This window comes from Prosopis cineraria, unplaced genomic scaffold (genome assembly GCF_029017545.1).
Source record: "Prosopis cineraria cultivar Desert tree isolate PC_DT_omini unplaced genomic scaffold, ASM2901754v1 PC10, whole genome shotgun sequence".
Taxonomy (NCBI): Eukaryota; Viridiplantae; Streptophyta; class Magnoliopsida; order Fabales; family Fabaceae; genus Prosopis; species Prosopis cineraria.
Genome location: NW_026555341.1, coordinates 10,302,795 through 10,316,723, shown reverse-complemented (window position 1 = coordinate 10,316,723; position 13,929 = coordinate 10,302,795). Strand labels below are relative to the sequence as shown.

General features: G+C 35.3%; 1 protein-coding gene across 1 annotated transcript; it reads left to right on the top strand.

The window, feature by feature from the left end:
* The first annotated feature begins 1,089 nt into the window (after nt 1–1,089).
* Nucleotides 1,090–4,545, top strand: LOC129322086 (uncharacterized). The gene is made up of 2 exons (XM_054968131.1): nt 1,090–1,326; nt 4,354–4,545. The coding sequence occupies exons 1-2, from the start codon at nt 1,090–1,092 to the stop codon at nt 4,543–4,545; spliced, it is 429 nt and encodes a 142-aa protein (XP_054824106.1).
* Nucleotides 4,546–13,929: the final 9,384 nt, after the last annotated feature.

Below are 13,929 nucleotides of genomic sequence, written 5' to 3'. Positions count from 1 at the left end.
CTGTTAGTAAAATAATTTTTTTAAACTTTTTTAGTATTAAAAATTATAAATTCACATATTTTCATTTTTTTATGGTAAAAAAATATTATATTTTATTTCTAAAAATTAATTATTCAAATAATAATAAAATTCCTTCTAAATCATTAAAATTACAATCCAAAACCTGAAAATTTTTCTTAATCAATAATAATGTTAAAAGCTTTGTCAAAAATTGCAATAATATTAATTTGAGCTTATTTCTCTGAAGCTTTAAGTTATAATTATTTTTCATAATTAGTATAGGTCCCAAAATTATTACCAAGTATTGATATGTCCACTCTCTGGACACGAGTGAGACAAAACTTGAAGAAAGAATAATAAGTTAATAACTAATTATCATTTAAAATGCAAAAATATATATATATATATATATATATATATATAGGCTATTCTTTGCATGCCAACTTGTTAGCACTTTTAGACTATCATGTGACTCTGCCAAACGAGAAGGAAAATACAATATAGTTAAAGAAAAAAAGGGCTACATCAGGGAAGCTTTTTTTATTTAAATTAATTCATGGATTTGCATGGCAAAAGGATATAGGCTGGAGTCGAGGCCTGAGTGACTTCGAAGGGAGGAGGATTGATGTTGCTGGTCGCTAGAGTTTGGACTGAGGTGAGTTGCGATGACGACGAGGCAACACTGACAACAACAATGATGACTCGCAGTAAGGACAAAGAAGGAATGGAAGCAACTTTGAGAATAAAAAGTGAAACTAAATGAGGAGGCAAGGGTTTTGTTTTGTTTCACAAAGGTTTGAGAAGAGTCAAATTTTTTTTTTTAAAAAAAAAACTTGTGGGCTAACCCACCAACCCGTAGGTTAGCCCACTGTGAGTTCAAATTATGCGAGGCGGGTCAAAACCCTACCCGCATATAAGTGAACTCAGTTTTGCTAACCCATCCCTTTACTATTTAGTAGGTTAGTGAGTTAAGCCCATAGGTTCAACCCAAATCACCACCTCTAAAATTGAATGGATATGGGCAAACACCAAGTAATAGTGCGACAAGATGGTCACCATCCCCAAAGGATTGGTGCATGATCAATGTAGATGGGCCGTTTAACCCCAACTCGATCACAGTATGGCGGGTGCGGAGGAGTGATACGGAATAACCAAGGGACCTTCATTTTTGGATTCACTCTTGGTCAGGTAATTGGAATGGACTGTTTAAGTGCAGAATTATGGGCACTTTTAATGGGCACCAAGCATGCATGGCGCTTGAGACTACGTCAAATAATGATTGCAACTGATTCACAAGATGCAGTGGACCTCGTGAAGAATGGAGATGTTAGTATCCACCAAGACAAACAATCTGATTGAAGAAATCCAATCCATTTTGCCAAGGGACAGGTGTGCCTCGGTGATTCACATGTGTCGTACTGCTAACAGGGTAGCTTCATTATATGAGTGAGCGAGAGCAAGCGAGAGATCAGCATGTGTTGCTTTGTTCTCCTAAGTTTAATTTTGACTTTTAGCAATTGACATGTGTTAAATAGAGACGGATCGTTATGAAGAAACGATCTATTTGTTTCAAAATACAATTGTTAATAGAGAAAGCATTCATAGTTATTATCGTAAAACTAAATTGAAGTTATGATTAATTGTATTGTTAATATCTAAATAGAAATTATTAATAAAAAACATGCTCATTATTGCATAACTAAATCAAACTAAATTAAAGTTATAATTAATTGTATTGTTAATACTTAAACTGAAATTGTTAATCACTAAGATAAAGTTATTAATGTAAGAAACATATTTGTTATTGTATAACTAAACTAATAATAATACTTCTTATATTAACGATTTTACCTTTGATATTAACATTAGTTTAGGCATTAACTACTACTCTTTCCTTGCCCGAAAAGCTTTGAACTAGTGGCCTAACTTTCATCACTTAGTGACCCATTAATAATTCGTAGTTTACTTGAGCAAGACTTCTTTAGCTTTAGCAAGAAAACATACTTGTCATTACATACTCCATCTATTTCTATGTATAAGAAAAAAAAATATATTACACAGTTTAAAAAATTTAATTATCTATAATAATTATATTTGAAAATTAAAAAAGTTAGATTAAAATGCTTATATTAATTAACATAAGCTTGCATTAATTATTTTTCATTAAAGTAAATTATGAGAGGTAATTTAAAAAATGTATAATAAATGCTTATTAAAATAAGTGATTTTGCTTATAAAAAATATAGGTGAAAAGTGATACGTTCTTTAATAATAAAAAATAAAGAGAGTGATTAAATTAACAAAATGCTTTCTATATTAACAAATTTATCTTTAATATTAACATTAATTTAGATTTTAACAACTACTCTTTCCTCGCCCAAAAAAAATTGAACTAGTGGCTTGGCTGTCGTCACTTTAGTGACCCACTAATAATTAGTAATTTACTTGAGCAAGACTATTTTAGCCCTAGCTAGCTGTTTTTGTATATAAAAAAAATGTGTGGAAAGAATTAAAAAAAGTTTTAATCAACAGAGTTTGATATGATAAAAAAAGCTAATATCCCATAACTTGACGAACAAAAGTATGAATTCTTAAAAAAAGATGCTTATATTTATAATTGATCATGCTTTAAATAAATACTTTTTAATAAAAAGATATATAAATGTGAGCAATTAAAAAAAGATTTAATAGAGTTAAAAATGTGTTACTCATCACTTATGGATAATATATCTATTTTATATGTTCTTACGTAAAATTTGATGATTGAGTGTTTCATGCAATATATATATATATATATATATATAAGTAATTTGATGATTGAGTACATATTTGTTTTATTCAATAATATTTTAGCTAAGCATGACAATGATATATTCCTTCCATTTTTATTTATAGGGGAAAAAATTGTATCACATAATTTAAAAGTTAATTAATTATATTAATGGTACTTAAAGATAAAAGAATTAAGATAAAATATGTCTCATTAATTATGTCAATCAATTATTCATTAATTATTTTTTGTGATTATAAATAATAAAATTATGAAAAGTAATTTTAAAAAATTATAATAAATGTGTATGAAAAAATATGATTTTATTTATATAAAAAATAAAGTAAAAGTGATAGGTTAACGAGGGGAGTAGTTAGTAGGGGTGTTCAGTTTGGACTTATTCTGATTGGTCTAATATCGTTCTGATCATATCAGATGAGTCTTATCACGGCCTAAAAATAATCAAGATAAGACTTTACGAGAAGGGATAGAAAAGGAGTTTAAGACGGGATAGGATATGAGATTACCATCGAGACGTCCCGTCCCATCTTGAATATATATATATATATATACATATTATTTTTTATTTTAAATATATTAATATAATTTATATTTATATTAATTATATCGATTATAATTTCAATACTTGCAACTCTTATTTAAAAGTAAATTTTTTTATATTAATAATTTTAATAACAATGAGTAAATAGGACGATATCTTTCTTTATAATATATTAATTATATTAATATAATTTATTCTTATATCTATCTATTTAATAACTTTTATCTATAACATATTTCTTGCTTTATTTTCAGAAGAGTAATTAGCTTAGTACATCTTCATTAAAGTAGAAGAACAATAATTTTATATTATGCTTGACTTGTTTGTTGTTGCTACTCTTATAACCTAAATATACTTGTATTTGCTTTTATAATGTGCAATTGTGATTAATATAATTCAATAATTAATTTTAAATTATTGTGATTTATGTATTTGTATTATTTTGATTTTTAAACTTAATAATTATATGATTTAAAATTTTAATGAACGTTATTATTTAAATTTTTTTAATATTATTTCATTTATTGAGATAATGAAACGTTTCGATCTTGTTCTGATTTGACTTTTAGGATGGAATGGAATGCAAAATTAAAATTTAATCTTGATTTTTTTTTTGAGATAGGACACAAGATGAAGGTGTCTCAATGCGGTTGCGTCTCGTAAATACTCTTAGGCCATGTTTGGTACGCAGGTTTCAGTTTTAAGGGATTAGTATTGGGATTGGGATTGGGAATAAAGTTAAAAATTATGTTTGGTATGTAGGAATATTTTGAAGGAATACCTTATTTCATTTTATTTTTTACTTAAATATAAATTATAAAAAGATAAAGATACCCTTTAAAATAATAAAAACAGAAAATAAAAACCAAACGTGATCATATTCATCCCTTTATCTTATCATTTCTTCTTCTCACAGATGAACTTCTGTGACGGTGAACTCAAGAGATCTCCGGCTTCCATTTTCGATCGTCGACCTCCATATTGTGAAGGGTTTCGTTCGTGCCGTTCTGATTTCTCTTAGCTCCATCAACTCGTAAGCGCCTCTAAGTCAAAAATGAAGAGCCAAGGAGAGCGTGTCAGGTATGCTTTGAAGCCTTCAGACTCTGCCTTTGATTTACTTCGGACTCTGCAGTTGAGCAGGGAGATGAGCGAGGGGCCCAGGTTAGTAGGGCCCACCTTGGAATCTGAGGTGTCGGTGAAGCTTAGGTACTAGGGCTTGAGGGAGTCGAAGTGATAGGAGACGGTGAAGGAGAAGCGAGAGGAAGAGCAAGAGCCGATCTTGGCCGTCGACTTGAGAGGTCGAATCAGAGGGAGGAGCAGGCTCTCGGGTAAGCCACCATGTCGTTGAAGTCCAGCGATTCCTCAAAGTCTAAGGATGATACTACCATTGTCGCAGTTGATAACTCCACAAATGCCCGCACTCCCTGCAGCCAATCATCCCCACCATCAATTGTTTTATTTTATTTTTATCATACCTCAACTCAATATTTTAATAATTAGCTAGTAACAGCAGAATAAATTTTCTAGCAATTTTTCAAAGTGTTCGAAACCCTAAATCAACAAGAGATGAACTACTTTTTACTTTTCTAGTATTCAATAAATTTAAATGGCCTTGTGAATGAATATATATTCCCTGTGGAGAATGGGATAAAAAGACATATGTACATATGTTCTGTTTAACTAAAACTTTCAATCATATATCTTAGTAGGTTGTTGATGTTGACTTTGCTTATAAACTTGGCTGGCCAACATAAAGTTATCAGATGAATCTTGCAAATTACAAGAGGCTTTAACTGAGATGAGGGAAGATGAATCTAAAGGAGCAGATATCCTCTTGGTTGGTTAATGTATCTGCAGGTGAAACCTGGTTTTCCTTATTTGGATATCATAAGGTTGCTGAGGGATAATTCTCCTTTGCCAATTGCAGCTTATCAGGTTCTTCTTTGGCCCATTCTATATCTGAATAAGAAATTTTTTGATGAAAAGATTGATCGGATATTTAATTAACTTAGACTAATGCTGTAGTAAGCTGCATAAAGGTGACTAAAATCTTCTTTTGGTCTCATTATGGTGTGCTGCTGATAGTCTTTCTTTTTTGTTTTCTTGAATGGGTTGGGATAAAATGCCTGCTTGATACCTGAAAAGTGAAAACATATTTACGTTCTATTATTTATCTTGAGTGCATAGGTTTATTTATGTGAATTCATAATTTGCACTGCCTATGTTTCTAAGATTGTACTAAGTCACTGAGTACAATAAGTAGGTCAGAATCAATGTGACGTTCTTAGTGAGAAAGTCCTTCAACCTTCTTTAACTCAACAAGGAGAGACGACCTCATGCCATCAATACGTTTCTCACGTTCAACTCTATCAAGGTGCATGCCAAAATGCTCAGATGACTCCTTCAACCCATCAGCTAGTGTTTGAACAATCATTTTCATGCCTTCAAGCATGGAAGGTTGAGCTTCAGTGCTGTTTCGCTTCCTCTTTTTCGCACCGGAAGTTGCATCAAAAGGGGACAACTTAGTTGGAGAGTTCTCTTGTGGTAAAGTATTGGCATGTGATCCATCCATTTGAGAATCAGTTGGAATGTGCTTAGTAGGTGGCACAGAAACCAAATAAAAACAAGCAATTCTTATTCTTTTCAAGTCTACCTCTTACACAGCCACAAGGGTCCTATTTATAGTTCTGAAATTTGTGAAACTGAACCATACAAATTTAAAGGGAGGTTACAGAAATTAAAGGAAGGTTACAAAAAGTTTATTATGCTTCATTATGTGTGTGTCTTTCATTTCTGCTTCATTATATATGTGCCTTCCATTTCAGCTCGTTTCTGTTCTTTCCGTTTCATCCTCCTTGGGTTGGGCAGAACTCGCCCTCAAGTTAAAGTCACCATCTTTATCAACATACGAAGATAGATCAGCGACATTGAAGGTGGCAGATACACCATAAGAACCAGGTAATTCCACCTTTGCACTATCTTGAACGGACCATCAGCTCTTGGGGACAACTTGGTGTTTAGCTGTTTAGGAAATCATTCCTTTCGTAGATGTATCCAAACCAAGTCTCCTACCTTAAAAGTCTGCTGTCTTCGATGCTTGTCACATTGAGCTTTGTATCTCAAATTCTGCTTTTGGATTCGCTTGTGGACTTGCTCATGCAACTTCTTAATTTCCTTAGCCCTTTGGTCAGCATCAAAGCTATATTGCTGCTTATCAAGTGAAGGGCTCAAGTCTAATGGACTAAGGGGACGAGTGCCATAAACAACTTCAAATGGACACTTCCCAGTTGCTTGATTGATAGAGTTATTATAAGCAAACTCAACTTGAGCAAGAATAAGATCCCACTGCTTCAAATTCTTCCCCACAAAATTGCAAAGAAGATTACCAAAAATCCTATTTATAGCTTCAGTTTGACCATCTGTCTGGGGATGACTAACGCTGCTAAATTGGAGCTTAGTTCCCATCTTCTTCCATAGCGTCTGCTAAAAGTGTCTAAGAAACTTCACATCACAGTCAGAAGTGATAGTTTTAGGAATGCCATGAAGACGCACAATCTCCTTAAAGTACAAGTCTGCTACTTGAACAGCATTGTTGGTCTTCTGGCATGGGATAAAATGGGCCATTTTTTAGAAACAATCCACAACTACCATGACAGAATCTTTTTGCCTCTGAGTCCATGGTAAACCCAGAACAAAATCCATAGTTATATCTTCCCAAGGTGCTTCTGGAATTGGCAGAGGCATGTATAGTCCGGATATTTTGACCCTTAGATTTAGCCAAGTGACAAATTCTGCATCTTTGTATATGCCTGTTGACATCCCGTTCAAGTCGATGCCAGTAAAAGTTCTCTTTCACCAGCTCAACTATTTTATCCTATCCAAAATGTCCAGCTAATCCACCGTCATGTGCTTCCCAAATTATGGCTTCTCTCAAGGAACCCTGTAGAATACAGAGGGTTTTTCCTCGAAATAAAAACCCATTGTGTCTGTAGAACTGGTGGAAAGGTTAATTTATAGTTGCTTCCCACACTCCTTGGAAATCAAGATCATCTTGATATAATTCTTTGACAAGGTCAAATCTAACAACCTTGATTTGTAGTGTTGTAAGTAGCACATGGTGACAACTAAGGGCATCAGCTACGGAGTTTAGAGTTCCAACCTTATGTTTGATAAGAAATGGATAAGACTGTAAGAGTTCACTCCAATGAGCATGTTTGCGATTGATCTTCTACTGAAAATTTAAATACTTGAGAGCCTCATGGTTAGAAAAAAGTATGAACTCTTTATTCAGGAGATAATGACTCTAATATTGAAGAGCTCGGACAATGGCATAGAATTCCTTGTCATAGGTAGAATATCTGAGCTTGGCATCATTGAGTTTCTCACTAAAAAAGGTAATGGGATGGCCCTCCTGGCTTAAGACAGCACCAACACCGGTGTTAGAAGCATCACAGCTAACTTCAAATACTTGGTAAAATTAGGAAGAGCTAAGACTAGAGCTTCGGTCAACTTCTTCTTAAGCTCCTCAAAGCTTTTCTGAGCTTGCTCTGTCCATTGAAACTTCTCTCCTTTAGTGCAGTCTGTAAGTGGTGCAGCAATTGAGCTAAAATTATGGATGAACCGCCTGTAGAAAGAAGCTAATTCATGGAAGCTTCGAACCTCCTGGATAGATTTTGGAATTGGCCAGTTGTCAATGGCTGCAACTTTGCTTGGATCAATGCGAACACCCTTTGCGATAATGATGTATCCTAAGAACACAACTTCGCTGGTGAGGAATGTGCACTTCTTGAGATTTGCATAAAGCTTCTGTTCACACAAGGCTTGCAAAACTTGCCGCAAGTGATCTAAATGCTCCTCTTGATTCTTACTGTAAATAAGAATATTGTCAAAGTACACAACAATGAATTTGCCAATGAAAGGTCTCAATACCTGATTCATCAGGCGCATAAATGTGCTAAGGGCATTTGTTAACCCAAAAGGCATCACATTCCACTCATATAAGCCATCTCTGGTCTTGAAAGCGGTCTTCCACTCATCTCTTGGCTGAATTCTGATTTGATGGTACCCACTACGAAGGTCAATTTTGGAAAAAGTAGTGGCACCATGCAACTGGCCTAGCATATCATCAAGCCGAGGTATCGAAAACTGATACTTAATAGTAATCTTGTTGACGGTTTGGCAGTCAATGCACATTCTCCAACTCTCATCCTTCTTAGGTACTAGAAGAACAAGTACAGCACAAGGGCTGACACTTTCTCGAACTAACCCTTTCTTCAACAACTCTTCAATTTGTTGTTGGACTTCAGCATGTTCCTGGAGACTCATCCTGTGAGCAGGCTTATTAGGAATGACTGCTCCTAGAACGAAGTCAATGGCATGCTATATGTCTCGCATTGGAGGCAACCTTGGTGGTATCTCATCAGATATTACATTTAGAAATTCTGACAATAGCAGAATGACTCTAGGTAGATTAGTCGTCTTATCGTTCACCTCAAGCACTAGAATAAAGCTCATCATTTAGGCTTCGGATTTCGACACTTTGAATTCCTCCTTAGTCAACGAAGACACTAACGGCTTAGAGACACTAGATTCCCTTAAAGATTGGCTAATCTCACTGGGTGGTAGAGGCGCTAGTGTGAACTTAACACCATCTTTTGTAAAAAAATAAGTGTTCGCTCGCCCGTTGTGCATAGCATGTCGGTCATATTGTCATAGCCTCCCCAAGAGAAGGTGGCATGCATCCATGGGAACAACATCACATAAAACTTCATCACAATGTCGATTCCCAATAGAAAAGGTCACAAGACATTGTTTAGAAACTTTTACCTCATTCCCTTTGTTGAGCCAGTGCAGCTTGTAAGGTTGTGGATGATCTTGTGTTGGCAACTTTAATTTCTCCACCATGCAGTCAGATACTACATTTTCACACTTCCACTATCAATGATGACATTACAATCTTTTCCTTGGGCCGTGCAACGAGTGTGAAAAATGTTGTGTCGTAGCCAAGGTTCTTCTTTGACTATTGTTGTATGCAAACTTCGTCTAAGCACCAATGCTTCTCCTTGATTAGTAGGTGTGACCTCCTCGTCATATACGGGATCAATGCCATAGAACTCAGCGTCCTTTTCATCTTCTTCAAGTGCTTCATACCTGATCCTTCTCAAATGGTGACAACCTTTCGAGTAGGACAATCTGCAGCAATGTGGCCAAATCCTTGGCATTTAAAGCATTTGATTGCTTTAAAACCAGATTTCTTGGCAGTATTGGATGGTGGTTTGCGCATAGCGGTAGGTTGTGGCTTGCTTGAGAAGTTGGTCTACTGAAATTTTGCCTTATGGCCTTCTGGATAACCCCTAAAGGACGAAGGTTGGAAAGTGGATCTCTTGGTCATCTGCTTCTCAATAAGCATGGCTAGACGGATGACATCATCCAAGGTCCAATATTGTTGAAGTTGGACTGGATGACTGATATCTGTGTTTAAGCCTGCAAGGTACCGAGCTATTGTTTGCTCCTCCTTCTCCTGAATATCACACTTCATCATGAGTTGTTCAAACTCTCTAGTATATTTTTCTACAGATAAGGATCTCTGTCGAAGATTTTACAACTGGATAAAATTATCCTGATGGTAATGATCTGGCAGAAATTTTTCTGGTGATTAGCGTTTTATTTTCTCCCAGGTCTCAATCTTGTACTTTCCCTCACGTTCTCGCTTTCGTCTGAGGTTCTCCCACAAAATAGAAGCATGTTTCTTGAGTTTGAGGGCAACAATATTGACTTTCTGCACATCTGGAGTCTCCTTGTATTGTTCAACAATTTGCAATTAATCTACAAACTCGGCTGGCTAGAGCCTTCCCTCGAATTCAGGAATGTCAACCTTGATGTCATTAGGGCGGACTTGTTGTTGTCGTGGGCGGCGATGTTTGTCGGTAGATGATGAACTACTGCTTCCCGAATCTCCCTCTAAGTTTTCTCTGTTGTTGTTTAACAGAGTTTGCTGCAATTCCACAGTGGCTTTCAACTCTCGTATCCTACATCTCATCTCTTCCATTTCAACCTCGTGCACATGTCTACGTCTTGGAGGCATTTTGGATAAGTGTCATGGCTAGGGATATGGGAAAGATTGGGGTGCAGATGGAAATGTTGAAGGATATAGGGGTAAAGTGAGATTTTTCAAAAGGCTAGGGGAAAATGGGGATTTTGGACTATCTAGGGGGTAAAATAGAGATTCTGGAAGAATGATGGGGTCAAATTGCAATTTATGAAAAATATAGGGGTTAAAATGGAATTCAAGTAAAATAAAGGGGCAAAAGTGTAATTTTAGAAAGTTTAGGGGTTAAAATTTAATTTCAAAAAAATTTGGGGTCAATATGAAATTTCATAAAAATTAGGGCCAATTTGGAATTACAGAAAGATTTGGGGCAAAAATGTAATTTCTAAAACTTTTGTTAGGGGTGTTCAGTCTGGACCCGTCCCGATTGGCCCGGTATCGTCCCGTAATTGGGACGGGACTTTACGGGACGGGACAGGAAATGAGTTCGAGACGGGACGGGACACGAGATTACCATCGAGACGTCCCGTCCCGTCCCGAATATTATATATATTATTTTTTATTTTAAATATACTAATTATATTAATATAATTGATACTTATATTAAGTATATCAATTATACTTTTAATACTTGCAATTCTTATTTAAAACTAAAGTTTTTTTATATTGATAATTTTAATGGCATGAAGTAAATATGGTGATATCTTTCTTTATAATATATAAATTATATTAATATAATTTATTTTTATATCTATCTATTTAATAACTTTTATTTATAATATATTTCTTGCTTATTTTTAGAAGAGTAATTAGCTTAGTGCATCTTCACTAAAGTAGAAGAACAATGATTTAATGTTGTGTTTGACTTGCCTGTTGTTGCTAATCTTATAGCATAAAAATCACTTGTATTTGTTATTATAATATGTAGTTGTGATTAATATAATTCAATAATTAATTTTAAATTATTGTTATTTATGTGCTTATGTTGTTTTGATTTTAAACTTAATAAATTATATGATTTAAAATTTTAATGAACGTTATTATCCAGATTTTTTTTTGACATTATTCCATTTATCGGGATGACGGGACGTCCCGATCTTGTCTCGATCCCGTCCTGACTCTTAACGGGACGGGACAACTTCCGGGACGAGACCAGACACGGGACCAAAATTTAATCCTGATCTTTTTTTTCGGGACGGGACACGAGACGGGGGTGTTCCGGTCCCGTCCCGTGAACACCCCTAACTTTTGTTGACTGGGTATAGTGACGTGACGACGATGACACGTGGCAGAATACTAATGGGCTGACCTGTAGTTGACCGGTCAGATCGCTGATGTATCAGATGACGTCAGCGTCTTCAAACTCTGGATGGTGCATGACAGCGCGTGGATCGGCGGCGAGGCGCGTGGACTTCCGACGGTGGAGCGTGATGGCGCGTGTGGGTTTTTTCGGTGACGGGGAACCTCTTGTTCCACATTTTCGGACCTCCTGAGCACGGTGGTGATGTTATTTTTTTGAGAAAATGCTTGGATTGCAAAACGTGAAGACGTCAGGGACTCCTTCTCTGAATCTCTCTTCTTTCTGGCGTACTTTCTCAACTGTAACTCACTCTCTTGCTCTCTGGACTAGCTCTGATACCAAAATGGCACAGAAACTAAATGAAAACAAGCAATTCTTATTCTTTTCAAGTCTACCTCTTACACAGCCACAAGGGTCCTATTTATAGTCCTGGAATTTGTGAAACTGAACCATACAAACTTAAAAGGAGGTTACAGAAATTAAGGGAAAGTTACGAAGAGTTTATTATGCTCCATTATGTGTGTGTCTTTCGTTTCTACTCCATTATGTGTGTGCCTTCCATTTCAGCTCGTTTTTGTTCTTTCCGTTTCAGTAGGAGTATCTTCTATGGGTGAAGTAAACCCATGTTGATCATGAAACTCTTTAACGATATCTTCATACGTTTGAGCATCCTTTTCATTTGCCATATCCTTCCCAAAGATATTAGATAGCTCATCATAATAGGGGAAAGTCTTGTTTCTTCCACTTAGCAGCTTTCTTGTTTACCTGCGACAGAAAAAAACAAATAAACAGCAAAAGAAACAACAGAAACTAACGGCCAAAAAACCAGAAAAAAAACAACAAAAATTGAAACAGCATAAACTAACCGCCAAAAAACCAGAAAAAATAAATAAACAGCAAAAATTGAAACAGCAAAAACTAACAGCAAAAAAAACTAGAAAAAACAAATAAATAGCAGAAAGAAACAGCAGAAACTAACAGCAAAAAAACCAAAAAAAATAAACAGCAGAAACTAACAACAAAAAAAAACTAGAAAAAATAAAGAAATAGCAGAAAGAAACAGCAAAAATAGCAGAAACTAACAACAGCAATTTACCTTCACATATTCATCCTAAACAGTCTTGGGAGCTGTCACACATTTCTTTTCAAGGTCTTAACCAAAACCAGATAAATTGAGAAGGTCAGAAATCACACCATAGTTAATTTTTAACTTCTTGACTTTTGACTGAATATGGGGATGGGCCTTAATACCACTTCCAGGTATCAAACCATCAAGCATGTCCTTCAAAGTGTTTAAGACACGTGGCCTTAAACTATTGTCAGATACAAGTTTCTCCCTTATCATGTAGCACTATCATAAATTGAATTAATAATTCATCCTCTTCGGGTGTCCACATGTGCTTGTCTGATTTTCCAGACCTACTTGACATGTTTGTTCAACTAAAAGAAGAAAATGTTAGAACTTGAAAAGAGGTTAAATAACAATAAGACAATATGACAATATATTTTTATTAAGGACATAACAATAATACATGTTCTATCATACCATACATCACACTCAAAGAAACAAAGAAAATTGACATATTCAAACAAACAATAATGTTTAAATGAAATAACTAATTCATCTAGATATCCTATTAGAAGAAAAAGTAGTGAACATTTCATTAACAAGAGTATCCCTAAAGGTAGCCCATTCATCAGAAGCATCCATGTTTTGAATTGGGGTGTTTTCCATCCCGTCTATATCAACACCCATTTCTGGAACTTCATTTTCAAGTGGATCTAAACCTTCTTGACGAATTAAGTTGTGTAGGAGGCAACAAGCAATTATAACTCAGTTATGTGTTCGAACGGGATAAAATGATGCGCTTCTTAGTATAACCCACCTTAACTTCAAAATACCAAAACACCGCTCAATTACATTTCGTGCAGAAGAGTGTCTTATATTAAAGCACTCGTGTGCACTTCTAGGATGTCGCCCTTCTCTCCATTCACTTAAGTAGTATCTTTGTCCTCTATACGGTGCAAGAAATCCCTTACAGTTGGTGTACCCAGCATCAACCAAGTAATAGTGACCTTGTGGAACTCTCAAGCCATTCCTTCTACTTATGGCATCACAAAGAACTCGTCCATCTGCTGCAGACCCTTCCCACCCAGGCAAAACATATATAAAGAAACCATCTTGTGAGCAAACACCCAACCATTTGTAGTTATCTCTCCTTTCCTATTCCAGTATCTTGCCTTGTCGA